This window comes from Oncorhynchus clarkii, chromosome 20 (genome assembly GCF_045791955.1).
Source record: "Oncorhynchus clarkii lewisi isolate Uvic-CL-2024 chromosome 20, UVic_Ocla_1.0, whole genome shotgun sequence".
NCBI lineage: Eukaryota > Metazoa > Chordata > Actinopteri > Salmoniformes > Salmonidae > Oncorhynchus > Oncorhynchus clarkii.
The window spans coordinates 61,610,160-61,623,627 of record NC_092166.1 but is presented as its reverse complement, the minus strand read 5'-3'; the positions used below and the strand labels follow the sequence as shown (position 1 = coordinate 61,623,627).

Sequence of the window (13,468 nt, the reverse complement as noted above, 5' to 3'; positions counted from 1 at the left end):
CACTCATGAGGACCGCCAGAGGAAAGGAAGACCCAGAGTTAACTTTGCTGCAGAGGTTAACATTTATTAGAGTTACAAGTCTCAGAAATTGCACCCCAAAGTAAATGCTTCACAGAGTTCAAGTAACAGACACATCTCAACATCAACTGTTCAGAGGAGACTGAATTGCTGCAAAGAAACCACTGGTAAAGGACAGCAATAGAAGAAGAGACTTGCTTGGGCCAAGAAACACGAGCAATGGACATTAGACCGGTGGAAATCTGTCCTTTGGTCTGATGAGTCCAAATTTTTGATTTTTGGTTCCAACTGCCATGTCTAGACAGAGTAGGTGAACGGGTGATCTCTGCATGTGTGGTTCCCACCAAGAAGCATGGAGGAGGAGGTGTGATGTATGGGGGTGCTTTGATGGTGACACTGTCTGTGATTTATTTAGAATTCAAGACACACTTAACCAGCATGGCTACCACAGCATTTTGCAGTGATACGCCATCCCATCTGGTTTGCGCTTAGTTGGACTATCATTTGCTTTTCAACAGGAAAATGACCCAACACACCTCCAGGCTGTGTAAGGGCTATTTGACCAAGGAGAGTGATTGCTGCATCAGATGACATGGCCTCCACAGTCACCCAACCTCAACCCAATTGAGATGGTTTGGGATGAGTTGGACCGTGGAGTGAAGGAAAAACATCAAGAAAGTGCTCAGCATATGTGGGAACTCCTTCAAGACTGTTGGAAAAGCATTTCAGGTGAAGCTGGTTGAGAGAATGTCAAGAGTGTGCAAAGCTGTCATCAAGGCAAAGGGTGGATACTTTGAATAATCTCAAATACAAAATATATTTTGATTTAACACTTTTTTGGTCACTACAAGTCTGTGGGTTATTGTATTTTAATATACTGTACATGTTACCATTTTAGGAATCAACTTAAAGTAAAAGTTTAAAAACAAAATGTGTCTTTCAGGTGGGCTGCCATTATCCGGTGGGAAAGAGAAATGGCCATGTATTTACTAGGAAAGGAAGCTCATCCACCATGGCAGAATAGGAAATGCCAGACTGTTGAATGGGAAACAAGAACAAACAATGAGGCATGAGGATTGGGTGTTGAGGGACCACTTGCCACATTGTCCAAGGTGTGCGTATGCTATGATAATCAGTGTGTTTTCTGTCCAGATAAAGATGGTGATACAGCATTGAAAAAGACCTACCACTGACCAAATGTTTTGTTTTCCAGTCCAACAGGAGTGCATCCCTCAGACCATCCGGTACATGGACATCCTGTACCAGTCTGATCTGAGCGCGGGCGTCCAGTTATAGAGACTACAGCACATTGACCCTGTGGACGGACAGGCCAATAACTCATATGATACAATATTGTGTAAAACATTGAATTTGTAGATGCATCTAGGGCTGTGGCCATCACAGTAATTTACTGTTAATTAACATAAACACATTTAGCATTTCCTGGCTTCTACACAAGCCACAGATGCAGACCTTTGGAACATCTACATTTTTTTTAAAGTCTAATAAATCCATGTAATATAGCCTACACCTTCACAATAAATCCATGATTTATATTAGACAGGTCTAAGGAAACATCATATGAAGAAAATGTAGTCTATTTCAGAAGAACATAGTAGCATACTCAGAGTTGTTAGGTCCTTATCTGGCCATGCCAAATGTCTGAGGGCTACACTAGTTAATTTAGCAGAGAAGATTTGCTTAGAATTCCGTGGCCTTATTTAATAGTATGAAGAATACAATTGAACAAAGCTGAAAGGATATTTTCTCCAAACGATTTGAGGGAGTGTGCACATACGGCTATTCTGTGTTGAGTGGGTAACAAAGAAATAGGCATTCCTACTTGTACTTAATTTAGTTATTAATATAACTTTAGTAGCTCTACAAACATTGGGCTGTATGTTTAGATGTTTAATACATTGTAAGGCTGCGTGATGAGACTCTAATGATGATTTGAAAAAAGTAGCTTGAAAGCCATGAGCTCCGCTTAGTTTTTTTGCGCAGGCTGAACACTACATCAGTCGTTCACAGTTAGACAAGCACTTGATAATGCCTAGAATTTCACGGTGGCAGCCCTTTTGTGTGGCCGAAATGCACCCTAAAAAAATCCATGCCTTTTACGGCCTGTGGCCGTTGTGTCCTTCTCCCTGAGTGCTGAGCACTCTATTTTTTTATTTCACCTTTATTTAACCAGGTAGGCTAGTTGAGAACAAGTTCTCATTTGCAACTGCGACCTGGCCAAGATAAAGCAAAGCAGTGTGACACAGACAACAACACAGTTACACATGGAGTAAACAATAAACAAGCCAATAACACAAACAAGTCAATGACAGTAGAGAAAAGAAAGTCTATATACAGTGTGTGCAAAAGGCATGAGGAAGTAGGCAATAAAAAAAAAAGCTATAACACATCATTTTTTCCAGCAACAGACTATGATTGATAATGTCAAAAGTCGGACTGAAGTCTAATAAAACAGCCCCCATAATATTTTTATCAATTTCTCTCAGCCAATCATCAGTCATTTCTGGAAGTGCTGTGCTTGTTGAAATGTCCTTCCCTATAAGTGTGCTGAAAGTCTTTACTGTAAAATAAGATTGTATCTGGTCAAACACCATTTTTTCTAAAAGTTTACTACGGGTTGGTAACAGGCTGATTGGTTGGCTATTTGAGTCAGTAAAGGGGGCTTTACTATTCTTAGGTAGAGGAATGACTTTTGCTTCCCTCCAAGCCTGGGGGCACACACATTCTGGCAAGCTTAAATTGAAAATATGGCAAATAGGAGTGCCAATATCGTCCTCTATTATCCATCCAAGTTGTCAGACCCCGGTGGCTCTTCCACACTAACTTCACGGAATTTAAAATGGCAATGCTTGTGTTTCATCATTTGGTCAGATATACTTGGATGTGTAGTGTCAGCATTTGTTGCCGGCATGTCATGCCTAAGTTTGCTAATCTTGCCAATGAAAAAATAATTAAAGTAGTTGGCAATATCAGTTTGTTTTGTGATGAATGACCCATCTGATTCAATGAATCATGGAGCTGAGTTTGCCTTTTTTCCCAGAATGTCATTTAAGGTGCTCCAAAACTTTTTACTATCATTCTTTATTTAATTTATCTTAGTAGTGTAGTGTATAGTGTAGTTTCTTCTTCTTTTTATTCAGTTTAGTCACATGATTTGTCAATTTGCAATAAGTTTGCCAGACTTATTTGCCATTCCTTTTGCCTCATTCCTCTCAACCATACACTTTTTCAATTCATCATCAAACCACAGGCATTTAACAGTTTTTACAGTCATGTTGTTAATTAGCAACTGGAATAAGCAATTTCATAAATGTGTCAAGTCTGTTTGCTCCTCATTACACACCACGGACCAATATATATTACTTTCATCAATAACATAGGAATCACTACAAAACTTATTGTATGACCTCTTATACACTATTTTAGGCTCAGCCTTTGGAACTTTGGTTTCCTAGATATGGCTACTATATTGTGATCACTACATCCGATGGATCTGGATACTTCTTTCAAGCACATTTCTGCAGCATTAGTAAATATGTGATCAATACATGTTGATCATTTCCTTCCTGTGCTGTTTGTAACTACCCTGGTAGGTTGACTGATAACCTGAACCAGGTTGCAGGCACTGGTTACAGTTTGAAGCTTTTTCTTGAGTGGGCAGCTTGATGAAAGCCAGTCAATATTTAAATCACCCAGAATATACACCTCTCTGTTTATCACATTCATTATCAAGCATTTCACACATGTTATCTAGATACTGACTGTTATCACTTGGTGGTCTATAGCAGCTTCCCAACAGAATGGGCTTTAGGTGAGGCAGATGAACCTGGAGCCATATTACTTCAACAGTATTTAACATGAGATCCTCTCTAATCTTTACAGGAATACTGACGTTTGCGGGTTTTCTGATCTTTTAACTTCATTAGATTCAATAACAAACCAACCAAGAGGGAAATAACGTTTTAATGTTACACTGGACGTGATAATCGGTAGCTGCACAAAACAACAAACCTAGCCTGAACTGCCTAGCCATAAATCACGGTCCAGCAGGAGGTATCTCCCCAGAGAGATAAACACCAGAGAGAGAAAATGGGGCCCTCCCCACTAATCATTGCCCCCAAAATTATGTGCAGCCCCCCTTCTATTACCATGACAACCACATAAACAATAAAAGTGACTGGTTTTACCAGGTTGGGGCAGGGTCTTCCTACAGTTGTAAGACATTTTTCAAAAAAAAGAGGAATGGTAGTCGCAACCCGAGTGTATGGCAGATATAACTGCATTATTATTAGTATCCACCAGAGACAGACTTTGAGCTTCATTAGATTACGTTTAGCTAACCATGTAGGTTGCTACACTACATGGCCAAAACTATGTGGACACCCATTCAAATGAGTGGATTTGGCTATTTAAGCCACACATGTTGCTGACAGGTGTATAAAATTGATCACACAGCCATGCTATCGCCATAGACAAACAAACCACTGCACCACTCGAGATCTGTTGCTCTGTTGATCTGTTGCTGGAGTGTTGGAGGCTATTTTGTAAATGACATCGCCGAAGTTAAGGATCGGTAGGATAGTCAGTTTTACGAGGGTATGTTTAGCAGCATGAAGGAGGCTTTGTTGCGAAATAGGAGGCCGATTCTAGATTTAATTTTGGATTGGAGATGCTTAATGTGAGTCTGGAAGGAGAGTTTACAGTGTAACCAGACACCTAGGTATTTGTATTTGTAGTTGTCCACATATTCTAAGTCAGAACCGTCCAGAGTAGTGATGCTAGTCAGGCAGGCGGGTGCGGGTGTAACGGATGTGAAACGGCTAGCTTAGTTAGCGGTGCGCGCTAAATAGCGTTTCAATCGGTGACGTCACTTGCTCTGAGACCTTGAAGTAGTAGTTCCCCTTGCTCTGCAAGGGCTGTGGATTTTGTGGAGCGATGGGTAACGATGCTTTGTGGGTGTCAGTTGTTGATGTGTGCAGAGGGTCCCTGGTTCGCGCCAGGGTATGGGCGAGGGGACGGTCTAAAGTTTTGCTGCCCGTGTAACAGTATTCGGTTGAAGAGCATGCATTTAGTTTTACTAGCATTTAAAAGTTGGAGGCCACAGAAGGAGTGTTATATGGCATTTTGAAGCTCGTTTGGAGGTTTGTTAACACAGTGTCCAAAGAAGGGCCAGATGTATAGAGAATGGTGTCATCTGCGTAGAGGTGGATCAGAGAATCACCAGCAGCAAGAGCGACATCATTGATATATACAGAGAAAAGAGTCGGACCGAGAATTGAACCCTGTGGCACCCCATAGAAACTGCCAGAGGTCCGGACAACAGGCCCTCCGATTTGACTGAACTCTATCTGAGAAGTAGTTGGTGAACCAGGCGAGGCAGTCATTTGAGAAACCAAGGCTATTGAGTCTGCCGATAAGAATGTGGAGATTGACAGTTGAAAGCCTTGGCCAGGTCGATGAATACGACTGCACAGTACTGTCTTTTATCGATGGAGATTATGATATCGTTTAGGACCTGAAGCCCGTAGCGCGTAATAATCATCTATCCTCGGTTGCAACTATTACTACCGAGTTCCAAACTGCCTCTGGAAGCAACCTCAGTATAAGAACTGTTAGTTGGGAGCTTCATGAAATGGATTTCCATGGCTGAGCAGACGCACACAAGCTTAAGATCACCATGTGCAATGCCAAGTGTCAGCTGGAGGGGTGAAAGCTTGCCGCCATTGGACTGGAGCAGTGGAAACGCGTTCTCTGGAGTGATGAATCATGCTTCACCATCTGGAAGTCTGACAGACGAATCTGGGTGTGGCGATGCCTGGAGAACGCTACCTGACCGAATGTATAGTGCCAACTGTAACGTTTGGTAGCGGAAGAATAATCGTCTGAGGCTGTTCCTGGACTAGGTCCCTTAGTTCCAATGAAGCGATAGCTTAACGTTACAGCATACAATGATGTTTTAGATGATTCTGTGCTTCCAAGTTTGTGGCTCTAATTTGGGGAAGGCCCTTTCCTGTTTCAGCATGACAATGCCCTCGTGCACAAAGCGAGGTCTATACAGGAATGGTTTGTTGAGATCAGTGTGGAAGAACTTGACTGGCCTGCACAGAGCCCTGACCTCAACACAATCAAACACCTTTGCGATGAATTAGATTGCTGACTGCCAGCCAGGCCTTATCGCCCAACACCAGTGTCCTTCCTACCTAAGGCGTGGCTGAATGGAAGCAAGTCCCTGCAGCAATGTCCCAACATCTGGTGGAAAGTCTTCCCAGAAGAGCGGAGGCTGTTATAGCAGTAAAGGGGGGACCAACTCCATATTAATGCTCATGATTTTGGAATGAGATGTTCGACGAGCAGGTGTCCACATACTTTTGGTAATTGAGTGTATTTCGAGACTTAAGAAAAATTGCTACCACGGGCAAACCTGAAAAGGTTTAGCCAACTCTCGTTTTCCTTGATAAAAATTGTTACGCAGTTCGGAAAAAAGACTACAATTTCCATTCTTTATGGAAATCGTCAATTGGATTCTATTAGTACATTTAACACCAATAGCTAACAGTTTGTACTTTTAATTTATATTCGCATTTTCCCACCAACTTTGTCGAGCCCCAGTGGCCTAATGGATAAGGCACTGGCCTCCTAAGCCAGGGATTGTGGGTTCGAGTCCCATCTGGGGTGATGTACTTTTTAGAACTAATCACGTGAGGCCATCTCTCAACCCTAAACATCGGCAAACTGTGAACTGTGTATTTTTTCACAGATACAATACAATTAGCGACGTATGGCGCAATGACTAGCACTCTGAATCCAGCGATCGGAGTTCAAATCTCGATTGAACGTAACATTTTGTCACCATCATAGACAGTTGTTCTAGCTACATTTACGCTGTGTAATTGCATTCTTGCTAGTTCGATTTTCATTAGCTGTGCAATATCAAGACTGTTTGTAACCAAACTGTCTTCCCCTTTGCAACCCATCGAGAAGAGAGGTAAAAGGGTTAATCCAACATGGCGACCTCCGTAGCTAAATATTTTTTACTCTCTCGATGTTCAGAAATCATTCGGTCCTTTACTCGACAAAGGAAATTGCCCCCTGTGTGTATAAGAAACAGAAACCTCCTCAGTCAATGTCCAAGTATTAGTTATGGTAACAGAGCGTCTGACAACCCACAGGTTAGTGGATTTAGCAACGCTACACACAATCATATCTCTCGCACAAGCTGAGAATTCAACACGATATAGAGCTACTGTCGTACTAGCTAGGTGAATGTATCAAGTGTAAATACATTGAGCTGTCTACAAATGAAGTTGTAACAAGTACTAGTAACGAATTCTCAAGATGTCTTGCAGGAAATTTGCTGCTTTTAACAACGCATAGGGCAGCTAGCTGGAAAGTAGCCTACATGTCACAAGCTGTAGCTAGTTTACCACGGACAGTGTGTTGTGTAAGTGCTTGGAGTGATGTTAAGTAGTTGGTATGCAGTGACTGATCGATTCGATTTTAAATGCATGTCTATATCTGATGCAGGATGGACATGTGAACATTCCAGTCGGTAAGTATAAATACCAAACTATACATTAGAGAAATGTAATGGTTATTTACCTTTTCACCCATATGCATGTACATAGATATTTTTATTGTATGCTGTCTGTCTTATAGACCGTCTTACAGTATCCTACAGCCGAAGCAGTGGTCCAGGTGGTCAACATGTTAACAAAGGTATCATTATTACTATTCACATACCTGTGCCTGCAACCTGGACTCGGGGTAGAAGTAACATAGTTAACGAAAATCCGGGACACTCAAATTATTATATGTTACATATGGTATGATTGCATTACGTATTATAAGTTAAGAATTCAAATGTGCTGTTAACGTTAGGTAGGTGGCTTATATTAGCTAGGTTAAGATTAGGTTAGGGCAGGGGTTCCCAAACTTGTTTGGCCCACAATCTCATTTTGATATCTTAACATTCTCTCGACCCAACCATGTGAAAAAAAGTATGTAATTAATAGCCAGTGTTAACTAATTTGTATTTTGGGCAATGGCAGTCAATTGAAAGACATCCTAACAGTATTTCAGATTGTCTTCTCAACTCACCATCACATACTTTTAATGTGGGGCTATGACGGTCAATTGTAAATTAGTCTGACATAATGTATCATATCTTACCACCACTAATAAGATGGGTGTGCTTAATGCATGTCGCCTTGGAGCTTCTCAAGGTCAGGAGGCGTGACCGGCATTGCGCACCTCATCTCTGCTGTCACATCCAACCTGGATCAATATTTGGTTTTAATGCAGACTAGAGCACTGAATCCAGCTTCACACAGATATAAGCTGGTGAAGGGTACCATGAGTTTTATGGTGCTTTTAAGAGAACTTGGAAGTTAAAAAAACACGAGGCCAATCATGACGTCAGTGATTTTCAGGTTGGAAAGTTGGAGCTCTAGAAAAGAGTCTGAGTTCCCGATTTGGAATTCCGAGTTGGATGACCGTTAAGAATGATTTTTCCAGTCTGAGCTCTTTTTTTCTGTCACAGTTGTCTTGAATGCATTGAAGTCGGAAGTCAGAGATTTCCCAGTTGTTTTGAACTCTGCATTAATGCTCAGAGGCAGACGACAGGGTATTTGAGTCAGGAACTAAAACTCCTCCGTAGTGACACGTGAATGTATTCGGTCACATGATAGATTGATGAATCACTGGCCACCCTAATAAATGGATTTAATAAAGGTATAACTAGTTACTTTAATAATGTTTACATATCCTACATTACTCATCTCATATGTACAGTTGAAGTCGGAAGTTTACATACACAAATATGACTGTTTATTTTTATTTCACTTTTATTTAACCAGGTAGGCAAGTTGAGAACAAGTTCTCATTTACAATTGCGACCTGTCCAAGATCAAGCAAAGCAGTTCGACACATACAACAACACAGAGTTACACATGGAGTAAAACAAACATACAGTCAATAATACAGAAGAATAATAAGTCTATATACAATGTGAGCAAATGAGGTGAGATAAGGGAGGTAAAGGTAAAAGAAAAAGGCAATGGTGGCAAAGTAAATACAATATAGCAAGTAAAACACGAATGGTAGATTTGCAGTGGAAGAATGTGCATGGTAGAGATAGAAATAATGAGGTGAAAATTAGGAAAATAAATAAATACAGTAGGGGGAGAGGTAGTTGTTTAGGCTAAATTATAGATGGGCTATGTACGGGTGCAGTAATCGATGAGCTGCTCTGACAGCTGGTGCTTAAAACTAGTGAGGGAGATAAGTGTTTCCAGTTTCCAAGATGTTTGTAGTTCGTTCCAGTCATTGTCAGCAGAGAACTGGAAGGAGAGGCGGCCAAAGGAAGAATTGGTTTTGAGGGTGACCAGAGAGATATACCTGCTGGAGCGCGTGCTCAGGTGGGTGCTGCTATGGTGACCAGCGAGCTGAGATAAGGCGGGACTTTACCTAGCAGGGTCTTGTAGATGACCTGGAGCCAGTGGGTTTGGCGACGAGTATGAAGCGAGGGCCAGCCAACGAGAGCGTACAGGTCGCAGTGGTGGGTAGTATATGGGGCTTTGGTGACAAAACGGATGGCACTGTGATAGACTGCATCCAATTTATTGAGTAGGGTATTGGAGGCTATTTTGTAAATGGCATCGCCGAAGTCGAGGATCGGTAGGATGGTCAGTTTGGCAGCATGAGTGAAGGATGCTTTGTTTGCGAAATAGGAAGCCAATTCTAGATTTAACTTTGGATTGGAGATGTTTGATGTGAGTCTGGAAGGAGAGTTTGCAGTCTAACCAGACACCTAGGTATTTGTAGTTGTCCACATATTCTATTCTTCTGTGGGATGGGCGGGCAGGTGCAGGCAGCGATCGGTTGAAGAGCATGCATTTAGTTTTACTTGTATTTAAGAGCAATTGGAGGCCACGGAAGGAGAGTTGTGTGGCATTGAAGCTCATTTGGAGGGTTGTTAACACAGTGTCCATAGAAGGGACAGAAGTATACAGAATGGTGTTGTCTGCGTAGAGGTGGATTAGAGAATCACCAGCAGCAAGAGCGACATCATTGATGTATACAGAGAAGAGAGTCGGTCCAAGAATTGACCCTGTGGCACCCCAATAGAGACTGCCAGGGGCCCGGACAATAGGCCCTCCGATTTGACACACTGAACTCTATCAGAGAAGTAGTTGGTGAACCAGGCGAGGCAATCATTTGAGAAACCAAGGCTATCGAGTCTGCCGATGAGGATGTGGTGATTGACAGAGTCGAAAGCCTTGGCCAGGTCAATAAATACAGCTTCACAGTATTGTTTCTTATCGATGGCGGTTATGATATCAATTAGGACCTTCAGCGTGGCTGAGGTGCACCCAAATTTGTGGGCAGAACTGCTTCAACACCTGCATTGTTTGCTGTTTGGGGTTTTAGGCTGGGTTTCTGTACAGCACTTTGAGATATCAGCTGATGTACGAAGGGCTATATAAATAAATTTGATTTGATTTGAACTGAAAAAGTGTGTGCGAGCAAGGAGGCCTAGAAACCTGACTCAGTTACACCAGCTCTGTTAGAAGGAATGGGCCAAAATTCACCCAACTTATTGTGGGAAGCTTGTGGAAGGCTACCCAAAATGTTTGACCCAAGTTAAACAATTGGTCAATGCTGCCAAATACTTATTGAGTGTCTGTAAACTTCTGACCCACTGGGAATGTGATGAAAGAAATAAAAGCTGAAATAAATCATTCTCTCCACTATTATTCTGACATTTCACATTCTTAAAATAAAGTGGTGATCCTAACTGACCTAAAACAGGGATTTTTCACTAGGATTAAATGTCAGGAATTGTGAAAAACTGAGTTTAAATGGATTTGGCTAAGGTGTATTTAAACTTCCGACTTCAACTGTATATACTGTATTTTAAACCATCTACTGCATCTTGCCTATGCTGAACGGCCATTGCACATCCACATATTTATATGTACATATTCTTATTTCATCCCCTTACATAATGTGTATAAGGTAGTCATTGTGAAGTTGATCAATTACTTGTTAGATATTACTGCATGGTCGGAACTAGAAGCAAAAGCATTTCGCTACACTCGCATTAACATCGGCTAATCATGCCTACCGTCCCGCCATATATGGAGCCCCATCTGTGCAAAAGCCCACCATTTGATCCCATTGAGTTTTTTTTTGTCAATATAGCCACGCAACACACTGAAAATCCCCAGTGCCCTTTCATGCTCGGGAATCGTGAGACAGAACAATATGTCCTCGTGAATAGTATCCCCCGACATGTATAGGGACCAAAAATCAATACATGGGCATCTCGGACCTCTCAGCTAAAGTCCATTTGGAAAGAATAAACTGTAGAGTTTGAGTCGTTCATTCAGTTTCCTCTTGATTGCTAGCAGTAGCATAAATTCTTCATTTAACTATGTTATCTGACAAAGGTATTGATTCATGAGAGTTTTTGTGCCTCTGCCTCCCCACGCACATATCAATTGCGGCCGGAAATATCAATGTCTCTGCAATAGGGTATGGGTTCATAGCGTGGTGGGAATGTGCGGCCTTTTTCTAAGGGCGCGCTCTGGTTGAATTTGATCTTTTAGATTTTAATAATTTCATTTACATTTTTAAGGATTTTGGAAATTCTCCTGCAAAACCATTTTCATATCAGGCAACAACACATGAGGTTGAGACCACTAGTTTGGGAACCTCTTGGGTTAGCTAACATGCCAAATAGTTAGTTGCATGGTATTTGCTGAAGTTGTCCGTGATGAGATTAGAACAACCTTTGGGTTTAATACAGCCAGCCGCCTTTCCAATTTAACTAAGCAAGTCCGTTAAGAACAAATAGTTATTTACAATGATTGCCGACATTGGGCCAATTGTGTGCCACCCTATGAGACTGCCAATCACAGCCGGTTGTGATACAGCCTGGAATTGAACCAGGATCTGTAGTGACGCCTCTAGCACTGAGATGCAGTGCCTGCACCACTCGGGAGCTACATTTGTTTTTTTTTGCCTATCTTATGTAGCCATACAAAACGTAACATATCCTACTAATTTGAGTGTCCCGGATTTTCGTTTTATGTTACGTCTAGTCTGCGAACTTGGAGTGCACTGAATAGATTGTTTTATACAGTCTGTATGAGAGCCTGTTGAAATGTTATTGTGATTTACTGTCTGTCTGTCTTCATAGTCAGCACAAAAGCAGAGGTCCGCTTCCACGTCTATACAGCAGATTGGATCCCAGAAGACGTTCGACAAAAGATCATCTTAAATGTACGTTAACTACCCCAAAGCGGTCAAAATGTAGATTGGTTTTGTGCCCCTCTATCTTCCCTGAGCAATATCCTCCGTGGCATTCCAAGTAGAATATTGAATGCATTATGATTTTACTCTCTCTTCCACTGCAGAATAAAAACCGTATCAACAAGGCAGGGGAGTTGCTGGTGACGTCAGAGCAGAGCAGGAGCCAGCAGAGAAACATGGGGGACTGCATCCAGAAGATCTCTGACATCATAGCCAAGGCCACTGAAAAGCCCCATGAGCCTTCAGCAGAGGACATAGCCCTCAGAGCATCCAGGTAGAGAATGACTCATGTGTGGCTGACGTTCACACCTAGTTGATACGATGGTTCAACCCAGAATCGATAACCAAATACAGCACTAAAAAAAAAATCTTCATCTAGCTATATTTATTTCATTGTTGTGGTGTGCATACTTTAATGTCCATGTCAGATGGCTTTACTGGATGATTACTAAAGTAAATACATTTTTGTATGTGTTTTGCTCAGGTTAGAGAAGAGGAATAAGGAGAGACTGAAACAGAAGAAGCTCCATTCAGCAGTCAAGCACACCAGACAAGTGTATTTCGACTGAGGGTCGGACACACAAGGAAACATTCATTCGTTGTCTATTTTCTTGGTTAACCAATAAATTGAACACTCAATTTGTTTGAAAGTATTTCCACTTGTTGAGTTTTTGGAGACATGCTGATTTGAGGTGATTGTTGTGGCAGTATTTTTGCATTAATTAAAAATAAAAGCTTTTCAAAGAATGAGTAAGAGATCCACGATGTCAATTCTACGTGAAAATGCGAATGGTGACGGGGACGAAAAAACTAGCAGAGGATGGTTTCGATCCATCGACCTCTGGGTTATGGGCCCAGCACGCTTCCGCTGCGCCACTCTGCTATCTGACAAAAAGCAGCGAAATTCCAAATATAAAACTAACTAGGAACGCCCATTGGTTGAAGGCATATGGGAGTGCACTCGCTAGCTAGCACAACTGCAAGAGAAACTATAAATGCTGTGCGGCCGTGTCCAGTATGAGAACTGAGAACATTTAACTTGTTTACCTATTAGGCTGAATCAGGCCAGTGTCAATTCCTGACACTTTCGCATATTCGTTAGTGTTGTTTATCA

The 13,468-nt window shown here is 41.7% G+C and overlaps 1 protein-coding gene and 1 non-coding gene across 2 annotated transcripts; both read left to right on the top strand.

The window, feature by feature from the left end:
• Positions 1-6,641: 6,641 nt before the first annotated feature.
• Positions 6,642-6,714, top strand: trnar-ccu (transfer RNA arginine (anticodon CCU)). The gene has a single exon. It is a non-coding gene; the product is annotated as a tRNA-Arg (tRNA).
• A 312-nt stretch (positions 6,715-7,026) lies between these two features.
• On the top strand, positions 7,027-13,105 carry LOC139375620 (mitochondrial ribosomal protein L58). The gene is made up of 6 exons (XM_071117411.1): positions 7,027-7,208; positions 7,564-7,588; positions 7,696-7,755; positions 12,242-12,324; positions 12,459-12,628; positions 12,839-13,105. The coding sequence occupies exons 1-6, from the start codon at positions 7,044-7,046 to the stop codon at positions 12,921-12,923; spliced, it is 588 nt and encodes a 195-aa protein (XP_070973512.1). The 5' UTR covers positions 7,027-7,043; the 3' UTR covers positions 12,924-13,105.
• The last annotated feature ends 363 nt before the right edge of the window (positions 13,106-13,468 follow it).